The following is a 16,825-nucleotide window of genomic DNA, read 5'->3' as shown; positions in this document are numbered from 1 at the left end:
TTGCAAATAAAGACGTACAGTGCAAAGAAATAAAGGGGGGCTTTTGCAAAACAGTGGGGCTGCAATACAAAATGAGCGGGGAAAAAACGGGACGCGCTGTGAAAGGTAAAGGGCTGCCGTGCAAAAATGGGTGCAGGGCAAAAGGCAGCGAGGATCTGCCCACTCCTCACCATCCAAGCCCAGCACAAAGCAAACCCAGCACTCTTCCCTCACTGCAATCAGCAAGTAAAAAATTAATTGTGGCGTGAGCAGACAAGGGCCCTGTGATGCAGAGCCTTTTATTAGCCTATAGCGCTGTTTATCTCTAATGGCTCCAAAGTTCAGTGCCGTATGAACCCCGTGCGCTGGCTGTGGGCCAGGCTCTGGCACTGGAGGAGCTCACCAAATCTCACCGTGGGCACTGTGCTGCCAAATTCTTCCCCTGACCAAACTGTGGTTTGAGTCAGAAGGCACCCGCAAGGATCAGGTCCAGCAGCAGTCCCAGCCATCGAGCTGTAGGTCACCTCCCTTTGCAAATCTCTCCATTTAAGCAGCCCTCTGACGCACGTCAGCCTGAGCCTCCGCAAACCTGAGCCTTATCCCCAGCTCTGCCTGTAATCCCACAGTGGCCCTGTGCCTCAGTTTCCCCCGTGATGGTGGGTGTGAAGCTGCTCTGCTGAATGGAGATGGACTGATTAGAAATAAAAAAGCAATAACTTCTTGCATGCAAACCATCTATTAGTAAAGCGTGTGACCCCGCACACGCAAGGAAAAGCATTGCAATGCACTGTACCACACATTTCTGCATGGAAATGGGCTCAGCTCCTTGTTTTAACCAGTCAGAAACCTCAAGAGTAGGAACTACTTGTCTATACCTTCCTTAAGGGATTCCATTTTGGAGAGAAAGGAACCTATCCCTCTTCAAACCATGCGCCAGCTGGCTTTTCTACAGCAAGTTTTCCCCTAGCCAGGTAAGCATGCCTCCTGTGACAGCATTTCCAAACATTTTCCTCCTTCCCTGCCATGGAAACACCTCTGAGGAACTAAAAAAAGCCACACGGTCTCCCAGGTCCTTCAAAGAAACCTCATGCAGGGTCACAGCTGTCACACTGCAGGCAGCCTGGCTGGAAGGACATCCACAGTCAAGGAACTGTCAGAAACAAAGCCTGCAGACAGAAAAAACAGTTGAAATTAGTACTTAAAATGCTCTGTTTACATGAAAGCCAGCTGGAAGAGGAGCGCGTAGCCTGGTCCGTGATGCAGAACGAAGCTCTGGATCATTCCAATGCTCTTACTGTGCTTTGGGGGGAAGCTGTTCCCAGTTGCAACACACAGGCGCGCTTGGGCAGTGCTGCTGTAACCAGATCCCTCTCACTCATCTGGAGATTGTAAAGAACACAGATTGGAGAGAGTGTGACCTGCATCTCAGAAGGCCAAAGGGACCTCAGTACAGGAGGTGGCAGCAACCGGTGTCATCCTGGTCACTGCATGAGGACCTGTGTGCAGCCTGCTGGCAACGAGCTTGGGAGCAAGCATCAAAGGTCAGCACTTGATCCTGCACCCCTCCTACTCAAACAGCCCAGAACAGGAGACTCCATCCAGCTGCTCTCCATCACCCAGCGTCTCTCAGCCACCAGCACACGCTAGGGCAGAGCCTGGAGCTCTGCAGGGCACTGTTTAATTGCTCATCCACACAGTGAGTACAGTGAGAACCCAGCTATCTGCAGGCATTGCAGCCAAACACTGTTAAAACATCTGCATGTTTCTTATCACCACTTGGAGAGGATTAACATGCCAGACCAGATATTAATGAGGGAGCAGGTTATAAACCCATCTCAGCTTGCACACTGTGTTCACATCAAGAAAAGCAAAGCAGGAGCAGGACAGATCAAAAGAGAGCCATTAAAGGCGTGAGAAAAACAGTGCTGCCATATAAGGAGCTAATAAAGTTAGCAGCTCTCCAGTTTGGAGGAAAAAAGGGCAGGAGGATCAGAAAACATCCTTGGGGTTCATACCAAAAGCAAAGGCAACAGCCAGAGGCAGCCTACCATCTAGGAGCAAACGTGGATAAATAGAAAGGCACTTTACAGAGCAAGCCGACAGCACTGCTCATACATTTTTAACATGCAACACAATGTTCATAACATTCCTAACCCAATATCTTACCCCAAGTGGTGGAGCTTGCTAAAAGAATTAGATACGGAACAAGGACAGCAACAAGGACTGTTTGCTAAAGCCGTAGCTCCCTACAATCAGCCCTGGCTCAGTGAGGGCTCTGCTTTGTGAGCTCGTAGCACTGCAGCTGCGGAGTGGGGCGGGAGGCATTACTCTGCTCCCCACTGCTGGGGACACCACCCTGACCAGACCTGCAGGGATTACAGCACTCGCATTCACAGCACGCAGCGATTACCCTCAGTGTCCAGTAAGCATCCAGCTTGCTTTGCTTTGTGCAGAGAAATGGTGTGCTGCTCAGACAAGAGCCCTCAGACACTCAGGGCTCTGCTTTGTTCAAGCCGGTCAGGTCCACCAACATCTTGCCACGAGGCAATTTATTGACGTGTCTTTCCTGCTCATTGACTATATTTATTAACACAACAGTATGGCAGCTGAATATCAAATTGCCAGCCAAGCTTTTATCTCATTTTTTAAGCCAGCCTGAATTGCTGTGCTAATTTTATTGCTTACCCATTACGTTTTATGCAATGGATAATTTTCTCCAAAAAGGAATTGGTGCTTTTTGATATTTGGGCTCATGTGTTGCCAAGACAGAGGATACTGGCTAATGTGCTGATAACGCTTTGAACGTGAAGCCTGATTCTGAATCCTAAGCAACAACACAAAGTATAGGATTTGAATTAATAAAGCTATTGATTTCAGTCCTTGCCTCTTACAGGGTAGCGCTCCAAGTCTTCATGTGTTAACTCTGTCCAGAACATCCCTTTGAGATGCAGAACATCCCTGCATCAGCTGTACCAGCATTCTCTGACTTCTTTTCAAGCACTTCTCCCAGCCAGACTCCACGGTGTTCTCATCCACACAACGCAGGGGAGCAGAGCTGCTGCAAAATAATGCCACCGTGGCCAATGGCTGAGCATCAGCTACCTTCTGCAGCACAGCAAGCACAGCTCAGGAGCCCCTGGAATTTGATTTACGCTGAACCCATCTGTGTGTATATATATAAAAGCACACTTCCCTTTTCAAAATACATTGCTACCCAAAAATAGATGTTTCTTCAACAGCAGAGCACAGAGCAATTGCTAAGCCATCCAAGCAAAGCACTATGTGCAGTCAGAGACTGCAAAAGAACTCACTCTTGCTTACTGCATAGTAGAATTTTTGGAATTAAGACCTGGTTTTCACCCTCTGTTAGGAAAATAATAGAAACATTACAGTGCCAGCTTCTGCCCTGGTTCCTTTTGCCCCCAAGCATCTCTGCAACCACATCCTGAAGTGCTGTACCTGCTAGTTTTTTCCAAACATGAAGCATTTCATCCTCTAGGCAGAAGGCTTCTGTCTTCCAGGCTGCAAAACAGAACGTTTCAGGGGAAGAAGATGAAAGGAGGAAAAAAAATTGAAGTCTCCCAGCCCCACCTGGTTTGACTACTGCAAAGGATACAAGCCTCCTAGGACTGGAGAGATCACTGTATCCTGTACGTTGCCATGTTTAACATACAGTTGCAGTGCTTTACCTCTCCATGAAAAGCCCCGCATGCAATGCCCAGCAGGAAAGACAGAAATCACACTGGAGATGTTGCAGGACAAAGGTTTAAAACAGCGCAACCATGTGAGTTGCTCTTCTTCACATTCCCAATTGCATCTGATGGTCACACCCAGAGCCAAATAAATAGCAAGCCAGCTATCTTCAATGCTTTTGATTCACCGTGTTGGCATTGAAGTTGAATCACTGTGTTCTAAATGAAGCAGACTGAGTGCACGCTTGTGCCATTACTGCTCTCTCACTTCAGGGAAAGGCAAAGAAGAAAAGTACTTGTGCATGGTGACTGTATTTGAAAGGAGAACGGTTTCTTGGCTAGCTCTGGCTTTCATTCTACATCACCAGTAGCACTGCAGAACTCACAGTGCATGCTTATGCTTTTTCTACCTCTTTGGTGTAATAGGAAAGCTTAAAGGGCTGCAGCTTCACCCATAGGAAGAGGAGCAGAGGTTTCTATCACTCACTTGCTTTTTGCACCAGAAATTCAGGTTTTGTTTAGCTCGGAAGCCTCACAGATGTCATTCTGTTAACTCTTCAATCCAAAGCATGCGGTGATAGAAGTCCAACACTCCCAAGGAAACCCAGTTATTCCAAACTGACAGAGAAAAGCAGTACAATTCCTACAGGGTGTCGTGGCCTGAAAAACGTGAAAGCATCCCAAACAGTTTGTTGGTCCCCTGTACCTGCAGGCCAGCAGAGGCCCCCAACCAGCACCAGGCATATCTGCAAACACATCCCTAACAAGAGAAAAAAAAATGAATGTCCTATCCAGGCTCATTTAATTTAAACACAGGTGAGGCTTTTTAGGCACACAAACAATTGGCAGTTTTCACATACACCATGCACCAGCTTCTCCCAGCTCTCCATCTCACTTTGAAATCTGGCCTGGACATCTCCTATTTACCCTCAGCTAAATTTTTGCCAGAAAAACATAAAGTCACAGCTGTGCTCCAAATCACTGCAGCAATCAGGCAATGAAATCACTGCTCAGAAAGCGTTGCTCCAGCTTAGCAGGGTAGGACCCCTCCACTGGTCAGCCAGCAGCACTCACACAACACCAAAGCCAATATTCTCATTGATGAGGGCTGATGAGGAGGTGCCAATACCTGCTCTCTTTGCTCACTGCTTGGACTATGCATTTTGAAGTCATGGCGACCTAGGAGAGATCAGAACCAGCTGCTTTTGATTACCTTCTACCTCACAACAAAAGAAATTACACCCAGAAAGGAAGCATTCTCCTTCCTTCTGGCAAGTAAGCACAACTTTGAGGAATTGAGTAATAAAGCTGTGGCATCTCATGGGAGCAAGCTCACAGGAAAAACAGTTCAAGGGGACCCTGATCTTCAGCAACACCATTTAGCATGTTGCAACGCTCCCTCTGACGTCTGTGCATTACATTTGCCTGAGCAAAATGAGAAGTAATAAACTATTGCATGTAGGTCTGTTTGCTGGTAGGGAAAGGGGCCCCACAGTTTTACTCCCCGGAGGCACCCGCTCTCCCCACCCCTTTTGTGTGTATTTTTTTTTTAAATGTGCCACACATCAGCACAATGCTGACAACTGCATTGTATGCTTTCTGCCTATGCAGCAATTCAAGAACACACAACTCTGGAAGGTTTTTTGAAATGGGAAAGGGGGAGGGAGCTGTCCTTTGCTATCCCATTTTAATTGCACAGCTCACTCCTCTACACGACCACAGGGAAGGGATAAAAATAAACGATTAAAACCAGCACTGTTTTTATCATCCAAAAGGGTCAAACTAAGTCTTCTTACAAGATGCAGTCAGTTGTGCTTAGAATAAAAGCAAGGATAGAAAAGCACAGGGTTTCTTCTCTGGCATTGGAACCTCGCCTGTCCTCCTCGCTGTCGTTTCGGTCTCCTCCTTCCCACACCTGGCAGTGCAGAGATACTGAAAAGGGAAAAGGGATGGAAGGGGACCGACAGCAGCCCGTCAGCTTTTCCACCTGCCAGCAGCAGCTTGATGGAGCCTGGTGGCACTGCTCCAGGAGCAGCGACCCGAGCACATTACCAGCCCTCCCAAATAAACTAATGCTTAACATCACACACACACCAGCACACGCAGCCTCCTTTAACGATAATGATGACTAATCCACAGCCTCCTTCTTTTTTTTTTTTTTTTTAAATAAGGCCACAAGGCAGAGCTTCTTCCAGAAGCAGCAGCTTTCTCTTTTGTGAAACATTACAGGGTGGGAAGGGGAAGCCCTGGGACCCGCTCATGCCCTCCAGAATTAACCACAGAAACATTGTGGCTTTCTGTGGAGGTGTAAAGCACTCACACAACCAGAGAACTGTGCCTTACCCTCCTCAGCAAGGCCAGATCCCACTGCCCAGCTTGCTGCATGTTTACAATACTCACAGAGAAGCTATCTGCTGCAGAGTGGGAATTACACAAACAACCCTGCATTTCCCTGGGAGGAAAAAAAAATAAAAATTAGGGCAGAAGACAGCTTTCACCCATAACATTGCAACATTCCCCTATGCTTCTTGGGTCAGGGAGGGGATGCAGGATTGCGTAATTGAAGTGGAGCATCTGCATTAGCTCAGTGGGCCCTGTCCCCTGAGCAAGGTCACGTGGACTTGCACGGAGACACATTAGCGCTCGCAGCCTGCTTTAATGCAAAGCTGTGGTCAGACCGCAGCAGAGCCAGCACTAAAGGAGGTCACCTGGGGACTACAAAAAAAGTAATGAATTAAAAAAAATAAATAAATCTATATGCAGATGTTTACTGACAAGCAGGCAAGTCCGAATCTTCGCTCTGCAAAAAGCAAGGAGCACAGAGCAGGCTGAGAAATAGCAGCCTGGTTCCCAGGACAAAGACAAATATCTGCATCTACAGACAACACCAAACAGATTTAGGTTACAGCTTTTAACCAGCCTCCCTCCTCCCAGCTTTGCAGCCCTAAAGCCCACCGGATCTGCCGTTATTTTAGCACACACCGACTCCAGCTCTCCCTGATTTTTGGTGGCACCGTGGAAATACTTACCCACCTCACAGGCAGGGCTGTGAAAGCTTACATTTGTGAGAGTTTGCAAATGGTTTTGAAAGCCTTCCAAGGAAGGTGCTGTAGGATCGTAAATCCTTCCCATTATTAATAAAATGGAGCTATTGTTCCAGCTCTAATCAAGACTTGTCTCCAGCTGGGCAATTTTAAAATGCAATTCAAAGCATACACACACACACACACACACGCACACACAAAACGATCATGAGGAAGCTGCAACACACAGGCTGAGAATAATAATAAAAAATAATAATAATAATAAAAAAAATCACCGAAGCAGCAAGCTGTTCTTTGGAGGGGGGATAAAAAAAATAATAAGGCTGCTATGTAAGATGAATTCCAAGCAGCAGCATAGCGGGGTGGGGAGAAGCTCCCTCCCACTGCCTGGGAAAGGTCATTTCTGCCCTAAGCAGCAGATCAGGGCTGTGGCACAGTGCATGCAAGTGAGCCCAGCCTCATCCATCTCCATCAGGAGACATCTCTGCTTTTAATTTATTTAGCAAAGGGGGAGGAAACGGGTTGGGGGGGGGGGGACAGGGACGAGCGGGGGTAAAAGGAAAAAAAAAAGCAACTTGCGAACACCTCCCAGCACCCTCTGCAAGGATGGGGAAATGTAGGGAGGGGGAGAGGCTTGGAAAGCGTCCTGAACCAAGGAGGGAGGGAGGGAGGGAGGGAGGTGGTGCATCCTCCGCATCCTCCTCCTCCTCCACGCCTGCCCGGCTGCGGCAAAGCTCCGCAGTGGGTGCTCCCCTCCCCCGTGCATTTCCTCCGCTGTAGAAACTTCTGGAATCAGCTGCCGAGCTGGGGAGAGGAAAGCCGAGCAACCCTGCTGCCCGCAGAGGGGGGAGAAAAAAAGCGAGCATAGAGCAGGCAATAAAAGGGAGAGGAACGCACAGCACCAGGGCACCCGCGTCGCTCCGTGCATCACGTAGGGCAGCCCGCGGGGCTGGAAATCAAGCACAAAAGCACACAGATGGTGGTGTGTGCAGCGCTGGATGGTGGGGCGAGGAGCTGAGCCCTCCTCCCGGAGCTGCACTCAGCCCTGCCACTCAGTTCAGCTCATCCGTCCTCATTTCGGTGCAATGAATTCAGTGCCTGCCCGATTGCATTGCCAGCGTCAGCTGCTTTTTTTTTTTTTTTTTTTAAATCAATAAGAATTCATATTATTTTCCTTTTCGGTTCTGTTTCACTGTTTTATTTTTTACTTTTCTTTTTTTTTTTTTTTATCCTTTAATTAAGAAATCTTTCCCCAACATCCCAAGGGAAATCTACACCTCTGTGGAACAAATAAAGCATCCAGGCACCAATCTCCACCACGGACTGATCAAATGGGCAACTGGTTGCTTTTTGCTTGTTTTTACCTTTTTCTTTACTATTATTTTTTGTCTTTTTTTTTTTTACTTTTGGCTGTGCACGTGTAATTTTTTTTTTTTCCCTCTTGCTCTTAGGACAGTAGAAAGCCAATGGAGGAAAACAAAGGTAATAAATATATAAAATCCAACATACGTACGGGCCAAAGTGAGAGTAATTGTGTGTAATTAGCATTATAGGTGAATGGCTTTGTTCTGCAATCCATCTCTGGGATAAGGAGACATATAGAGACATGTGGGAATAAAGAGCACCTGTACGGCCCTAAATCTGTATTTAAACAGGAAAAAAAAAAAAAAAAGGTATTTTAGGTATGAGGCTTTTAACAAAGGAGGGGCGATGCTACGCTGTGGTGTGGATAAAGGTAAAGAAGCATCGCAAACAGTAAGCAAAGGAAAGAAATATGCATGGTATCGAGGCTGCAGCCTCTACCGAGCACTGGGATGTGACAGGATTTGTGTTTTGTTGGGTTTTTTTCTTTTCTTTTTAGCAGTATTACCACATCTGATCGCACCACATGGATGTTTTTAATTACCAGAACGGTGGCCGTGAGGAGACAGTTCCTTCCTTCAGTCCTCGGCTGTTCGGGGCTTTTTTGGTGTTGTTTTGGGGTTTTTTTTTGCGCATTTTCCACGCGCTGAGGACAGCGAAGGCTGCAACCCCTGCGGAGGAGAAAAGCGGAGAGGGAGAAAGAATTAGGCATCAAGCTATGGAAATACCCACCTGGGAGGCGCGTGTGGAGGGGGCGGAAAGAGCAGCACTGACCCAAAAATCTTCACGCTATGAGGGGAAAAACACCTCAAAACGGGACGGGGACGGGAGGGGAACGAGGGGCCCTGAGGCCCTTCCCGCGCTGTCCGCCCGCCGCCATTTTGTCGGCGCGGCCCCGCCGGGCGCCATTTTGTGAAGCCAGCAGCGGGCGGGGCCCTGCAGTACCGCGGGCGGCGCTGTGCCGCGCGGCCGCCTGCCTCCCCCTCCCCTTTCTGTGAGGAAAACATCCTCCGTTTGCTCATTTTTACCACCTCTCCTCCCCCCTTTTTAACTTTTTTCCTTCTCCCCTCCACAAAATGAGGAGGTTACGTGATGTTCTTAAAACAGGGTCGGGAAAAGGGGAGAAGGTCTCCTCAGCGTCACTGCGTGCAGCCACTCGAGTTGAGCAGATGATGTCTGTGAGGGAAAGTTTGACCTTACACACAATTAAGAGATATATTTAATTTCAGAAGATATTCCCCTCACCCTCTGCTGATGTCCGTGAGCCTCCCTGGCAGACGGACACCTCCTGCTTTTTTCTTGTGAATATTTTTAAACAAAGCACAGACCAAAGGGCTCCGATCAACACCCCGGTGAAATAAAGAAGAAAATAAACTGCTCCAAGTCAGAGCTGGGCAAAAATCCTTCATTCCACCTGGAAAACCAGGGCTGCAGGACGCTGTAATCCACACCGCTGATGGGGTGGATGCTGTCAGAGCTCCCTTGTGCCTATTTGCAGAAATAGGGTGGGTTGGGTGATTTTTATTTTTGCCTTATTTATTTATTTCATAACCCAGCGTATAATTTGCAGCCTGGTGACAAGGTTTGCATAACTGGATGTATCGATATATATATATATATATTTTTTTTTCCTGGTGTATGGAAAACACTGCTTTAAAAATAACCCCCCAGTGCTGCGTATGGAGGGGGAGATGCAGGCAGGTCCTGCTGCGGGCTCCTCTGTAAGCAGATCTCAGGATAAAAGGACAATAGCACAGTGTTATTTTCATTGTGGTTTTGTTTCTTTTGTCTTTTTTTTTTTTTTTTTTTTTCTTTCTGTTTTTGTTTTCATCCTGGCTGTGCTCCAAATCACGAAGCTGGAGAATTTCAGGGCTCGCGCTGCTCCGCTTATTTTTAACCCAGAACAATTCCAGCTGCTTTCCAACCCTCCCCCCTTAACTAGAGCGCATTTCATGAGAGCTGCTGGCTTTTAGGTTGTGTTGAGCGCAGGGAAGTGCAAAAAATGGGTCCGAATGCTCCGCCAGAAAGGATGACACTGCAGCAAGCCAGCTGGGACAAGCTCACAATTAACTCAGGTCAACCAAAGGGGGAAATAATAATAATAAAAAAATTCCTCCAGCTCTAAAACTCATTTTAAAAGAAAAACAAAGCACTGCTGCCATTGCTCCTTTCTCCCTTCTCGACTGCTCCAGCCTCACTCATCCCATCTCGCTGCAGTGCTGGCTCCTGCTCGCCACTCCCCAGCAGCTTTCACCTCCGAGGCAGTGATGGCAGAGGGAAGGCACGCCAGGAATCCGGCTCAGCTCTCCCTCAGTCCACCGCCTGCTTTTCACATTTCTCACGGCTGATGGGGCCGTTTCCAACCCGTTTCCCTTTACAACCTTGCTTATGCTGCACCAAAATCTTCCGCTTGCAAGTGAAACCTGCGAAAGGCCGTTTTTGTTACAAAGAAAAACCTTGATCGCCGATTTAAAAATATGACAGCCGTGCCTGTCAGCTCCTTTTAACAACCCCAATGTTGCAAGAAAGATAACCTTTGTGGTTTTTTGTCCTACATTCTCATGTTCCTGGGAGCAGGGCATGGTGTCGGATGCCTTCTCTGGGAAAGACCAGGGAAATTTTATCCACAGGCCGCACCCAGCCCGAAGTGAAGAAATATTTGCATTTGCTTCTCCTTGGAGAGCGGCCAGCCTATGTGAGAGGGCCCTCCCCGTTCGCCTCAGCCTGCCAAGAGGGATTGCAAGAAAGGACGGGCTGATTGCAGCAGCTCAGGGCGTTGCGCAGGCACGGCTCCTTGCCCTTTTGCACCTCCACTGCAAGACGATGCAAGACCTCAGCAGGTTTTGCACCTCCAGGTGATCCGAGGGGGCTCTATGGGGCTTCTGGGGGTAAAGAAGGAGCTCTGCATTGCTGTGGGTGTGCTTTGTGTTTTTGCTGGCAGACCTGGGCACGTTGGTGTTGAGTAAGGAGGTGGGCTTTAAACTTTTTTCCCTTGCAAAATCGCTTGCGATGGAGTGAGGAGCCCAAGGATGGGCTGAGCTGTTGCAATTGGTGCCTACATGCTCAGCAGCAGAACGGGACCCCCAGCACTTGATGGGGCCAGACGTACAGCACAATTCCTTTATGTCCACCCAGAGGAAAACACAGGGTTGTGCTTTCCAGGCTCAGCAACACGCCCAGACCCCAGCTCACAATGCTTCTCCCCTTACCCACCCAGAAAGCAGCTCGGATCAGCCTTTATCAGTTTACTTCCCTGTCTGTACACCCCCGTCATCCTTCGCTCCTGGAAAAAATTGCCAAATCCAACCACTTCTGCAACCCTTTGAACTCTCCAGCTGCACTTTGTCCTGCTCCTCTCCCTGCCAGAATCACCTCCAAGGCTTTGTGTCCGTAAAAGCCATTCCCTGCCCACCTCTGGCCAAAATCCACTGCAGCCCAGTGCCAGCAGAGCACCCTGCAGGGAAATGCGCAGCCCCTTCCTGCTTTCACTACCCAGAGCCGCTGCTCAGAGGGTTCGGCAGTGCAACAGCACATCTATACCAACGCTCAGCATCACTATTCCCATCCTCCCTGAAAATCTCATTTGGAAAATACCCATATTACAAAAAGAGGGAAATGCTCTGCTGTCTGGCGCTTCCCTCCCCCACCCCTGCACTCTTCAGGACACTTTTTTGGCATTTTTTTTCACTTTTCCATGCCTGCATTTCCCCACAGAGTGCGAGGCTTTGGGAATGACTTCAAACCCACGACTTCCTGGCATGGCACACGGACCAGAGCCGCCTCTAGACGTGACCATCCCAACTCCAGGACACACCACAGCTTCGCACGAGCATCTTATTGACAAATAGCTTACAGCCATCTGTGCCCTGACGGATGGCTGCAGACACACATCACCAACATGAATAATAGGCTTTGTAGATGGGGAGAGACGGCAGGAAACATTTGCGGGGTTGGTGTGAAGAATCCATATGTTACCCATACATTAACCCTTTCATTCTTAAATACAGCTTGTGCTGGGGAGACTTTAGGCAGCGTGACCCAGAAACGTTTGTCTGCTGCTGCTTTGTTGGTGCTTTTTTTAAAACATCTTCCTTTTTTTTTTCTTTTTTTTTCCATCAGGGAAGCATTAAATATTGACTCAGATGCTCTTGTTATTTCCTGCACTTGATTTGTGGCTTTATAAACGCTTCTGGCTAGAAGGGAAACCCTTTGTCTGTCTGGTTCACGGTATATTCACAAACAAACCCAATGTGCAGGTGGCGCCGCTCACACAGATGCACAAAGAGAAGTTTTCATTTCTGCACTTCATACCGTGGACCAAAAGAAAGTCTGAAAGCTTCTGCTGGTGGAGTGGTATTATCTTGGGTAAGATGCTAAACCTCAGCCTCAGTACCAGCGTTGCTGCATGCAGAAGACAGGAATCAGGCACTTTTTTCACCCATTGGAGGAATTTGTGCTCCTGCTGCCCTCTGCCGGCCTGGGACTTTCGTGAGACGGAGCAGAGAAACACCACGCATCCTTTACCAACAGCGGGCACGTAGCAGAAGCCCCGCTCCGGCCCGGCACAGACCTCCTGCTCTCCCGTCCGCCGGATCGCCGCATCCCAGCCCACCCCAGCCGTGCTATCGGCCAGCAGCCCAAGCAAGCTGTGCCCAGCCTCCTGCCAGCCGAGGTGACCCACAAGGTCCCAGTGTGGCCTCTTCCTTCTTTTTAAACTTGCCTTCTGTAAGTTTGGGACACAGGAAACGGGCGGATGAAAGAGACGGCATTTTTAGCTCGGGGTTTTATGTAATGACAAGGAGCTAAATCAGTGCTGCTCTCTGCATCACCACAGAGAGAAGTGTTTAAACAAAGCCCCAAGAAAGCTTGAGAGGAAAGAAAAACACTGAAGAAATCAAACCAACTTCAAAAAAGGATTTAAAAAAAGAAAAAAAAAGTGAACAAACCCTCAGCTCATCCACCACCACTGCTCTTCCAGGGCTTTTTCCGCTTGTGATGAGCAGCTGGCAGAGGCCGAGCTGCACGGCTGGGGTCCTGGCACACTGTGGTGATCACACTGCGCCCGCTGCTCTCGGTGGGTCCATCCCAGTGGTGCTGCCCTTCTCACGGCCTGCAGTTCAGCAGGACGACTCGTTCCGCCGGCAGATGTGGCAGGCTCTGCAGAGCAGGTGGTGGCCCAGCGGGTAGCACCCGTCCTCCGTCGGCTCCGGCGACAGCGGCGTCCCACAGCTCTGCAAACAGCGCAGCCACCTGTAGGGCTTTCCTGCAGCCCTGCGCCGTGCTGCCTGCACCACACCGCGCTCTGCACCTCGCCACCAACCCACGCTCTGTGCCTGCCTCCAGCCCCTTGTACTTCGCGAGGCACTGCGACATCACTTAGAGTTTCGGGGCCATACCTCGCAGCGGTAGCAGCTCTCGTGGAAGCTCCGTCCCAGGCACTCGATCTTGTAGGTGTCCTCCTCAGGGATGATGGGGCGCTTGCAGGCACCGCACACCGGGGCGAATTTCCTTGGTGGGATAAAATGGGGCTGACGTGAGACCCACGGGGTGACGGGGATCAGCTGAACCCCCCTGCTGGTACCCCACCTGTAGAAGTCAGCCACGCAGTACACCTTGCCCTGCTCGTCCACCGCGAAGCTCTCAGCACCGATGGCCCGGCCGCAGGCAGCACAGGCGAAGCAGCCAGGGTGGAAGCCTTTGCCCAGCGCACGCACGATGCGCTCAGTGATCAGCCCCTGGCACTTGGCACATTTCTCCAGCGTGGCCTGCAGGCAGGGACGTGACATGAGAGACACCACTGCTCCCTGAAAGCCAGTGCTCCCCAAGATGCCACCGCTCCCCAAATGCCATCATTCCCAAGGTGCTCCCTGAAATGCCACCATCTCCAACATCCCCATACCTGGTAGCAGGCATCGCAGATGGGGCGGCCATCCCTCTGATAGTAGCGCTGGCCGGCCAGGCGTCGCTGGCAGGTCCGGCAGGTGAAGCAGTCAGCGTGGTACTGCTTCCGCATCGCCTCCACCGTCGGCTCCTGTGGGCCCACGGCTTTGTGGCAGAAGGCGCAGATGTCTGTGGGGAGGGAGCAGGGCAGGAGCTGCCTTGGTGTCCCACTGAGGGATCAGCACAGCCAGGTCCGTGTGCTTACCTCGGGAGCCGTTCCTCTCCCCATGCCCATTTGCATCCTGCCACTGCAGCTTTTCTGCTTGTCCCTGGCAAACTTGGAGAGGCCTCAGTTCAGCAGGGAAGGCAAAAGGAGCCTGGCAAGCAGGAGGAAAACACGCATTATATTCAAGCCCTTGAGGATGGGGAAACTGAGGCACGCTCATGGTCCTGACCTGCGCCGTGGTGGGTGCCGCAAGGTCCAGTTGCTGCAGAGCTGGAGCCAGTGCCTCCGCGGAGAGGGGCTGCGGCTCTTTGGAGAGGATGAGGGCCGGTGGGGATGAAGGCACTGCTGGGGAGCGAGGGCAGGATTCTGCAGCAAAAGCCAGGCAGAGTGCTGCCAGCCCCATCCCGAGCCCTCCCCTGCAATAGTGCCCCGACAGCTTGCGGCAACACTCCCCACCGACCAGCCCCAAAAGCAAACGCTGATAAGTGCTGGCTGACGGAGAGCAACCACCACCCTATCCGGGCAGCTGGATCCATCCTGCACTGGGTGTGGGGTTTAGGGAACGACCCTCAGAAAACACCCCCCCTCCACCGGCACCCACATCCTTTTGCAAAGTGCCTCCACGCCACCACAACTGTCCTCACACGCGGTGCCTCACAGCCACTCCTCACCTCCGTTGGGCAGCGCCGGGGTCGTCGGGGGGTGAGGGCTGCCCTCGGGGACAGCCGGTGACAGCCCTGTGTGGGGCTGCTCCCTGGGGGCCGCCTCCCTCCGTGGGGACGCCAGGGTGATGAAGACAGACGAAGTCATCCTCTTCTCTGCCTTCCTGGGCAGCATCGCAGAAACGGCAGAGGGGCTGGACGTGGGCTGGGGTTTCGGGGAAGAAAAAATAAGGAAAAAAAAAAAAAGAAGAAAGCAGAAAGGAATGTGCCAGCGCCCCAGCAGTGCGGTGTGCCTGTGGCTGCCGCTGTCCTTCAGCCTCAACCCAACTCCTCTTCCCCTTCCTGGATAGGCAATAAGGAACGGGCATCCCCGCCCCAGGTCACAGCAATAAACAGCCTCGTGCCTGGTGCGGTGAGGGCACCTGGCTGCGGGCAGCGTGCGCAGCCTCCCAAATCTCCCACTTTGTCCCAGGCGTTCCTTACCAACCCCAGCCTTTTGCAAGCCTTGTAACCCTCTTTTATTCCTCTCTTACTGACCCCAGCTGGGATCAAACTGCGGGAGGAACCCACCTTGCCTGTGGAAAATGGGATTGTAAAGCACAGCGGCCACCGCACAGGCAGGATGCGCCCGACCCTGGCTGACCCCAGTCGGGAAGGAAAAGGGCTGTGCTCAGCAATGGGAAAAGCAGCCAGGACCTGCTTCCTCCCTGCTTCCCCCTCCAAAACAGCTCCCGGGGACCCCCAGGCTCCATCCAGCGCTGCATCCATCCCTGCCGTGCTGCAGAACAATACCTGTGTGATGAGTTGCCTGGTCTCATGCAGCACTCCGTATTCAGCACGGGGCAGCTCTGCTTCCCTAAATCCTGCTCACGGGCATCCCCACATCCTGTGCAGTGGGGAAATCGCTGTGGGACGGGCACACTGCTGACTTCAGCCTCTGACTCAAAGAAAAGGGAGGAAAAAGGAGAATCCGGAGTGGCTGCGCTCCCTCCCTCCCCGCCGGCGGAACCTAAACGGGTCCCGGCGCTGCCAGCCCTCGCCCTGCACGCAAACCTTCACCTGCTCCCCGCGGAAAATAAAGGGGAAAAAAAAAATCAATCTGCAGGGCTAATGTGAACCATGTGCTCGGCGCATTCCTCTTTGTGCTGGGGCAGCCCAGCCGCCAGCGGCCCCATTGCTGCCCCACTGCCGCCCACCGGGGTGGCTGAAGCTGGAGGGTGGCAGCTCTGGGGTCTGCACTGCGCTTTTCTTGGGGTGCCAGCACAACAGGACAGCACCTTCCTGTTTTGGGGTGGCTGTGGCTGTGCTGGGATGGGGCTGTGGTATCCTGTGAGAGACACCCCAAAATCATGGGTGCCAGAGGGGGTGGGATCGATGGGGTGGAGGCTGCTTATGGGGCACCTCTCCCCCAATTGGGGTGGGAGAAGGCTCTCCTACACCCCCTCTCCCCCAGCAGATCCCGCACGCACCCCCCAGCTCTCGGAGGACGCTGTGGGGACTGTGGCGGTGGCCTCAGTGTCCCCTCCCCTACCTGGGACCCCCGTTCCCCTCCCTGGGGGCGGTTCTCGGTACCCTGCCCCATCCCAGGACAGTTCTCTGCCGCCTTCATCCCCCCCTGTGCAGAGCCCCGTGTCCCACACTGGGGTGTCCCAGTCTCAGCGGGGATGTCCTCAATCCCGCACCTGGGGGTGTCTCCTGTCCCCTACCTGGGGAAAGCGTGGGGACTCTGCTCTGGAGGGGCGTTGCCAGCCAAGGGTGGCCCCGCAGCCCCGCAGCCCCGCAGCCCCGCGTCCCCCGGGGTGCCCGCAGTCCCGGTGTCTGTCCTGTCTCCTACCTGGGCTGCGCTGCGGGTCCCTCCGTGCGCTCCGCGGGCGCGCCCTGCCCGGCGCGGCGGGGGCAGCGGGGGGGCAGAGCCGCGGCATCACCGCCCCTTCCTCCCTCCCCTCCCTCCTCCTCCTCCCCCCTTCCTGCCCCACGGCC

General features: G+C 51.8%; 1 protein-coding gene and 2 long non-coding RNA genes across 15 annotated transcripts; 1 reads left to right on the top strand and 2 right to left on the bottom strand.

The window, feature by feature from the left end:
• Positions 1 to 237: 237 nt before the first annotated feature.
• Positions 238 to 8,989, bottom strand: LOC128085010 (uncharacterized). Of its 10 annotated transcripts, none has more exons than XR_008208770.1 (9): positions 8,852 to 8,988; positions 8,622 to 8,748; positions 6,991 to 8,356; positions 5,468 to 6,123; positions 4,801 to 4,850; positions 4,159 to 4,331; positions 3,439 to 3,501; positions 3,291 to 3,342; positions 238 to 1,145 (listed from the first exon to the last, which is right to left on the bottom strand). It is a non-coding gene; the product is annotated as an uncharacterized LOC128085010 (long non-coding RNA). The 10 variants fall into 10 exon arrangements; XR_008208763.1 differs by lacking the exon at positions 3,291 to 3,342 and having other exon boundaries at positions 5,468 to 5,603; positions 6,072 to 6,123; positions 8,852 to 8,986; XR_008208767.1 differs by lacking the exon at positions 3,291 to 3,342 and having other exon boundaries at positions 5,468 to 5,603; positions 6,072 to 6,123; positions 8,229 to 8,356; positions 8,852 to 8,981.
• A 117-nt stretch (positions 8,990 to 9,106) lies between these two features.
• LOC128085011 (uncharacterized) lies at positions 9,107 to 12,220 on the top strand. Its single transcript, XR_008208771.1, has 2 exons — positions 9,107 to 10,932; positions 11,792 to 12,220. It is a non-coding gene; the product is annotated as an uncharacterized LOC128085011 (long non-coding RNA).
• A 625-nt stretch (positions 12,221 to 12,845) lies between these two features.
• FBLIM1 (filamin binding LIM protein 1) lies at positions 12,846 to 16,763 on the bottom strand. 4 transcript variants are annotated; one of them, XM_052691842.1, is made up of 9 exons: positions 16,680 to 16,763; positions 15,638 to 15,782; positions 14,855 to 15,050; positions 14,413 to 14,549; positions 14,223 to 14,334; positions 13,977 to 14,146; positions 13,664 to 13,842; positions 13,474 to 13,585; positions 12,846 to 13,308 (listed from the first exon to the last, which is right to left on the bottom strand). In XM_052691842.1, exons 3-9 carry the CDS (start codon positions 15,018 to 15,020, stop codon positions 13,195 to 13,197), a joined length of 990 nt encoding a protein of 329 aa, XP_052547802.1. In that variant the 5' UTR covers positions 15,021 to 15,050; positions 15,638 to 15,782; positions 16,680 to 16,763; the 3' UTR covers positions 12,846 to 13,194. The 4 variants fall into 4 exon arrangements, with proteins under 4 accessions (XP_052547802.1, XP_052547801.1, XP_052547804.1 ...); XM_052691841.1 differs by lacking the exon at positions 16,680 to 16,763 and having other exon boundaries at positions 15,638 to 16,656; XM_052691844.1 differs by lacking the exon at positions 16,680 to 16,763 and having other exon boundaries at positions 14,413 to 14,528; positions 15,638 to 16,656.
• Between the last annotated feature and the right edge of the window lie 62 nt (positions 16,764 to 16,825).

Source organism: Tympanuchus pallidicinctus, unplaced genomic scaffold (genome assembly GCF_026119805.1).
Source record: "Tympanuchus pallidicinctus isolate F22 unplaced genomic scaffold, pur_lepc_1.0 scaffold29, whole genome shotgun sequence".
Classification (NCBI taxonomy): domain Eukaryota; kingdom Metazoa; phylum Chordata; class Aves; order Galliformes; family Phasianidae; genus Tympanuchus; species Tympanuchus pallidicinctus.
This window is presented reverse-complemented; position numbering and strand designations above follow the sequence as displayed.